The sequence below is a fragment of the Chaetura pelagica genome, unplaced genomic scaffold (genome assembly GCF_000747805.2).
Source record: "Chaetura pelagica isolate M959 unplaced genomic scaffold, ChaPel_1.0 scaffold192, whole genome shotgun sequence".
NCBI classification, from domain to species: Eukaryota; Metazoa; Chordata; class Aves; order Apodiformes; family Apodidae; genus Chaetura; species Chaetura pelagica.
The window spans coordinates 1,494,698-1,501,556 of record NW_009952570.1 but is presented as its reverse complement, the minus strand read 5'-3'; the positions used below and the strand labels follow the sequence as shown (position 1 = coordinate 1,501,556).

General features: G+C 53.4%; 1 protein-coding gene across 1 annotated transcript in view; it reads right to left on the bottom strand.

Moving 5' to 3' along the window:
* Positions 1–6,859, bottom strand: part of INPP5D (inositol polyphosphate-5-phosphatase, 145kDa) — a 67,114-nt gene that overhangs the window by 3,556 nt on the left and 56,699 nt on the right. The window contains exons 28-32 of the mRNA XM_009993539.1: positions 1,643–1,762; positions 1,323–1,490; positions 1,022–1,063; positions 774–858; positions 622–675 (exon numbers count right to left, since the gene is read on the bottom strand). Coding sequence (XP_009991841.1) covers positions 622–675; positions 774–858; positions 1,022–1,063; positions 1,323–1,490; positions 1,643–1,762 — 469 coding nt within the window. The remainder of the gene's footprint in view (positions 1–621; positions 676–773; positions 859–1,021; positions 1,064–1,322; positions 1,491–1,642; positions 1,763–6,859) is intronic.

Here is a 6,859-nt window from a genome sequence, read left to right as displayed (position 1 = left end):
CGGCCGCAGAGTGCGGGGCGGTGAGGCGGGCTGGGCGGGGAGCCAGTGTCTGGAGCAAGAGAGAGGCTCCTGCTGGGAGGCTTCTGAGAGCTGGGGGGACAGCAGGACAGCCTGACCCAGCCCTCGCCCTGCCCTTCTTCAAGCTGTGGGCAGCACCAGAGGCTCCATGTCCTTGCAGACGTTTCGTATCCCTGCAGAAGCATGTCCAGCAGCCACTGCCCAGCTGGTGTCCTTGTTCCTCCAGGAGACGTCCTCCCTTGGGCTGCCCAACCTGTATGGCAAAACTCAAGGGACAAATGAATGCAGCTCCATCACTTGCAGGAGGTTGCCTTTCTTTCCAAAAGTCACCTGGTGCACGGCAAAGTCCCCCACCTTTGCTTGCTGGGCCCGGTGCAGGTCCTTGCTTGGTGTCAACCTGCAAGAACCACACGGCAGGTTTCCTCCCAGCTCCTCCCAGCCTGACACACTGGCCTTCCTGGGGCCACTTCCAACCCTTTCGGCCCCCAGAGTGGCACCATGGGATCCTCCCTCCCTACCTCCCTCCTGCCCAAGCTCACCCTCCTTGCCACACATCCCTGGCACCACAGCACAGCCCAAGCTGAGGGAGACAGCTATGCTCACCTCTGGCTGGCCCCCCACCAGCTTCTGCAGGCTCCTGGTGCTAGGTGTCCTCCACTGGGCAAGAGAGGAGTGGGAGAAGGTGAGCAGTGATGTCTCTGCTGCTGGGCTGCAGCAGTGCTGGGGGGCAGAGCCCACACCAGGGAGACACTCACAGCATGGCGATGGCTCAGCTCCTTCTCCAGGAGTCGGAGCGATGGCAGGAGGCTCACTCGGGCTCCTTGGGCTCCTTCAGATGTCCTGTGCAGCAGGAAGGGAGAGGGTGGGAGTTGGCTGAGCCCCGAGATGCCTCTTCTCTCCTGGCAGGCACCTCTGCCTGAGACCTGCCTGCAGCTGTGGGCCCCTCTCCCGAGCCAGAAGCTCTGCTCCCCCATCCAGCTGCCCCTGCAGCATCCCGCCTTACCCCTGCAGCGTGCCCAGCCACCGCTCCTTCAGATCGTGGGAGCTGCAGGAAGAGAGAAGCACGAGCTGACTGCCTGGGGCAGAGGTGGGCAGGGCAAAACCCCCCAGTGGGGCAGCACAGAGGGGCTGCCTAAGCCCTGGCTCCCTCTGTCCTGCTAGAGCAGCTGCCTTTGCCCTTCCCTGCTGGAGACGAGAGGGGGACCTCCTAGCCCAGGCTCTGCAGGGAGGGCATGGGCCATGGTCAGGATGACAGGCGCACTGCTGGGAACCTCTCCTGCCCAGCCGTGGGCACCATGACTCACCCAAAATCCACAATGCAGGAGCCGCTGGGCCAGCTGAAGATGAGGGAGGTCCTGTTCTCCTCACTGCCACCCTCCTCCTCTTGCTCTGGTGCCACCTCCTTCCTGCAGCCGAGCACCCACAGCTGGTCCAGGGCCAGGCGGAGCTGTGGGCGCAGGGTGGTGCCACCTCTGTGGAGAGAAGCATCTGACAGTCAGCGGGAGGTGGCCTCCTCAGGTGTCCCTATGCAGAGGACAGTGTCCTTGGGACGGACAGTGCATCCAGCTCCAAGGTGTCCCAGGGGCAGGGCTGGGGAAAGGCAGCTGGGCTCTGAGTGGCTTACTGCAACTTGGCCACCACCAGTTCCTCCTGAAGGAGGAGAAGGTGCCTCTTGCTCCTCTTGCGGCCCTGGGTCAGACACACATCTGTGCTCAGCAGCACCTCGGCCTCGCTGAGAGCCTCCCTGCAGAGCAGAGAGCAGCAGCCATCAGCAAGGCTGCTGCTCTGGGCCCTACCTGGGACAGTCCTGCACGTCCCTGAGCCACAGGACAGGGAGCCCACCTGGAGCCAAAGCAGCAGCTGGCCTGGCCCATCCTGCCCGGACAGGAGGCACCAAGGATGTGGTGCAGCCGGTGACAGCAAGAAGAAGCAGGTCCTGGTGCTGTTGCAGCTCTGCTCAGCCAGCCCTGCTCCCTGTTGCTGTGTCTGGTGGCTGTTGGCTCCAACTGACCCCAGCACTGATCCCAACGGAAAGCTGGGATCCTGGTGGGCCCTGGGATTGGACGTTCTCTCCAATATAGCTGACAGGCTTGCCCTGGGGAGGCCAGAACACACAGCAGAGTGGAAGGACTATCTCCTTCCACGTGCTGGCACTGCCCCTCTTCTTGGGCTTCACCACTGGTTAGCGGCCTCAAACTAGACTTGGAGCCATTCCTCATCACTCTTGGGGCCTGGCCGCCCAACTCCTTTTCCATGCCCTATGTTGCTCCTCAGCCCCCATGGTGGTTGCTCTCTTCCATTCCTCAGGCACCTCTTTTGGAGTGCCCTCAAAAGCCCATCTGCCAGCTCCTCAGCACATGAGGAGCACCCCATCGGAGCCCAACAGGGGCTGGTGTGTGTCCCCTTTGCTGCAGTGTCCTCTCATCCAAGAAGCGAGACACCTGGTCTTCCCAGATCCTTTTGCACTGAGGGGACCCCTTCTTTGGTCCAGGTATTCCCCCAGGTCTTGCTAGGACCAGCATGTCCCAGGAAGCTTGGCAGAACCTAGACCAGCCTCAAGCACTGCCATGGCCTAGTGACACCATTTAGTTGGTCAGCAGATTGACATTCAAGACCCTGCCCGATGCAGGAGGAGGTGCTGTAGAAACCTTCAAGTGCCAGTGAGCTGTTGGTGTCCTACACTTCTGCATATGCAGCCCATGCCTGTCCTCCAGCCCCACCAGCTGGCCCTGCTCCTCCTGGCAGGTTCAGACACATCCTCACTTTCCCTTCTGTCTCTGGAGACCTGTTCCCTGCTGGGGGTGGTGGTGCCCATGCTGAGCTATTCCTCAGCAGCATCCTGCAGTGAGAGCAGCAGGTCTGTGCTGGGGGCAGCCTTCCCACTGCAGGTGTTCCCACCACCTCCAGGAGTAAAGCCACCTCAGCTACTCATGGCTCGAAGGGCTCAAGTCCTCTGCAGGTTCATAAGCCTGGATTCATACGTACAACTTTGTGAATCAGTGGCTAGTTCTGCAGAGCTGAATTAATCTCTGCAGTTCCCATGTGCTTTTTGTTTAGCTGACTTGGGAGCCAGAACAAAGGTGGTCTACCAATAAAATTCATGCAACAGAAGAGTAATAATGGACTGAGAACAGAAGCTCAGGGACATTTGGTGCTTCAAAAAGAGATAATTGAAAAAAATATAGCAAATTAAAATAGCTGAAAAGAGATCTCTCTTCTGTCAACGCGGAATTCATAGAATCATAGAATTGTTAAGGTTGGAAGGGACCTTAAAGATCATCTAGTTCCAACCCCCCTGCTATGAGCAGGGACCCCTACCACTAGTGACCAAGTTGCACAAAACCTCATCCAACCTGGATGATTCTGGATTCAATTGTGAAAGAATTTCTGAGGGAATTCAGAAGTTTTAACACAAATGCAATCCTAAAATACTTATTAAGAGCAGTGTTTGAACACCACTATGTGCATGCATGGAGTTAGAAAGATCTTTTTCAAATTCATGTGAAAATAAACCTGGTGTTTGTTTATATATATGGAAAGAACATCTTGTAGCTCTACAGCTGACACCTTTTCTTTACGAAGGAAATTTGGCAGGTTGAAATCACAGTATCACTCTGGTTGGAAAAGACCTTTAAGATCAAGTCCAGCCACTACCCTAACTCTGCTGTGCCCACAACTAAACCCTGGCCCCTGGCACCACATCTATCTTATTAGATATCTCCAGGGATGGTGGCTCAAATGACTGTAGCACCTGAATAACGAGCCCCTCCACAGGCCTGTGCAGGACTGCCCTGGTGTTGTGGTTTGGGTCTAACACAACAAAGAACCAGCCCCGTGACCACTCACTCAACTCCCCCACACACACACTGGGATGGGGAGGACAAACCCAACAAGAAGCTCATGGGTCAAGACATAGGACAAGCAGGGTTCTTCACCAATTAAGGTCCCAGGCAAAACAGACTCAACTTGTGGAAAAATAGTAATTTAATTGTACGCTAATCAATGCCCACAGGACACACACAACATACAGAGCAGGGCTTGCATATGTTATTCTTCCCGGGCCCAAATCCCAGTTTCTCAGTTTCTCTCCCTCCCCCCAATGGCACAGGGGATGGGGTTTAGAGTCAGTTCACAGGCTGGTGGCTCCTGCTGCTCCTTCCTCCTCAGGAAGGATTCCTCACAATCCTGCCCTGCTCCCCACGGGTCCCTCCCATGGCAGATCCTCCACCAACCTCTCCTCCAGGAGCCCTTCCCACCAGCCCGGAGCTGCTCCAGCGCTGCCTGCAGAGTCACAGGATGTTTGAGAACAGGCACCTCCCCTGGCCCGGGGCCTTCCACAGCTGCACCAGCTGAGGCCACAGGCAGAAAATCCTCTGGCCAGAACATCCAAGTCCACTGGCCAAGTTCACCCCTCCTGGCACCCCCAGGGAATGTTCCACCACGTTCCTCCACACGTGCAGGGGCAGAGCTGCCACCTTGCCATGGGCTGCAGGGAAACTGCTTGGGCACCTTCTTCCTCACCAACCACCCAGGATCTTCACCCCAGCACTGCCTTTCAATTCTCCAGCTCAGCTCTTCTTTTTCTTTTCTAAGTGCTCCTCTGCTCAGGTCTTCTCTCAGTCCTTTCTTATTTTAATGGAAGAAGTGCATCTCTTGTCCCTCTGATGGCTCCTTGGTTAGTTTGGAGCAGGGGCAGCTTCTCAGCTTCTTACCTGAAGGGTGCTTACCAGAAGCTTCTTACCAGAACCACCTCTGGGGCCCTTCCCCCTCTACCTCCAACTCCACCAACCCAAACCAGCACACCTGGAGGCTGCAGCATCTCTAGGGCAGCAGAGGTGAGGAGCAGCTTCAGCTCTGCTCTTGCTTCAGCTGTGCACAGAAAGGAAGGACAATCCTTGACTCCTTCCTTAAGCACTTCAGCCTCAACAAAACAAGTATCCTGCAGGTGCAGCTGATACATATTATGCCCCCAAACTGTTGATTGTTCCTGCAGCTCAAGAGAAAGCTTCACCATCGCCTCAACTTTCCTCATGCAGAGTCTACCCGTTGCAGCTCTGATTTATATTATCATCAAGGGGTACAACAAATAAGGCTGGGGATGGAGTCTCTTGAGCTGATGTCCCAGAGGGGAAGTGTGGATTTTGCTCAGGCAGAGATTAGGGAAAAACATTTAAAAATAGGTATTTGGATATTGTGTGTGTCCAACTAATCTGGGGCTGTTGGTTAGGAGATCTCTGGGAATCACCCCAGGTCACCTTGGTCAGTTAGCTCATCCTAACATCACAGTTCAACTACACTAATATCTGAGTCTTGAAAATTTTAGGAGCTTTGTCTAGGAGTGGTGGAATCCATTAATTTTTTGGACAATACCTCCCTTCAATCAGAATATGGACTAATTGAATTATGCTACCCCACAGCAACTGAAAAATGTGGTAAAGATTTTTTAAAAAACCTTTCCTTTTAAAAAGAGTTGGGAGGATAGTAACTAAATTATTAGTGTTAAGCTTGTCCTGGTTTGAGCCAGGATGAAGCCAATTTTCCTTTTACTGATTTTTTTTTTTTCCTTCAATAATCTTTCTTTTAACTAGCACCTGTGTGTTCTAACTGAGACTGATGAGAGTGCAATGTTTTTCTAACTGCTGGGTCTACAAGGAGAAAGTCTAGAGGAGGCCATGAAGATGATCCAAGGGCTGGAGCAGCTCTGCTGTGGAGCCAGGCTGGGAGAGTTGGGGTGTTGAGCCTGGAGAAGAGAAGGCTCCAGGGAGACCTTAGAGCACCTTCCAGTGCCTGAAGGGGCTCCAGGAAAGCTGGGGAGGGACTTGGGACAAGGGCAAGGAGGGAGAGGACAAGGGAGAAGGGATGAAAACTGGAAGAGGGGAGATTGAGGTGAGAGATGAGGAGGAAATTCTGGAGTGTGAGGGTGGTGAGACCCTGGCCCAGGTTGCCCAGAAAAGCTGTGGCTGCCCCATCCCTGGCAGTGTTGAAGGGCAGGTTGGATGGGGCTTGGAGCAGCCTGGGCTGGTGGGAGGTGTCCCTGCCCATGCAGGGGGTTGGATCTGGATGATCTTTAACGTCCTTTCTAACTCAAACTCTTTAAGAAAAGCTATAACAGTAGCTGTGATAGTTTTACACTGGGGAGGACAAGGAACCTGCCCTAAAGGCATCAGGTGCAGGCAGGAAATGGTTTTAGAAAGTTACTGTGGTTGACAACATTACATCCTGTAGCTGCGAACTCAGTGTTTTTGACAGCTGGGTCTCCATGGAAATAAGTACTCTAAGACTGCAGCTATTTTAAGAACTTAAAGGACTCTGGAAGGTTGTGGATAGGTCCTACATCTGGTGGAAATCAGTTGACGTGGGGGCAATTAATGTCTCCTACTTGTCCTGCCTGTGATAACTTAATTGAGCAATAACAGGATTGCAAAGAAAGGTGCCTGCTTTGGCAAGAGAGTGTCAAGTGCCCAGGGACATACAAGAAAGAAGCAGCTTGTGCTCAATCCTGGTTTCATCTGGTTCAGGACACAGGCAGTAAAACCAGTGGAGACCATCTTAAAGGCTTTATGACAGAAAGCAAAAACTAAACAAAACAAAGATAAGTGTTATTTAAATTCACTTAGTTAAGACTTAGTTAAATTCAGTATTCTAATGTGCATACCTGGCAAGCTCCCACAGTTTGCATTACCAACTCTAGCATGTCAAGGTACAGCTGATCTTATGATAAAGACCAGTGCTGCACAGTGTCCCACTGCTTTTTTTGCACCAGCCCACCTCTACCACTATGCCTAAGCTGCTCACCTGAGAACTCTCTCTTCTGCAGAGGCCTCAGAAACCTCTTTAAAGA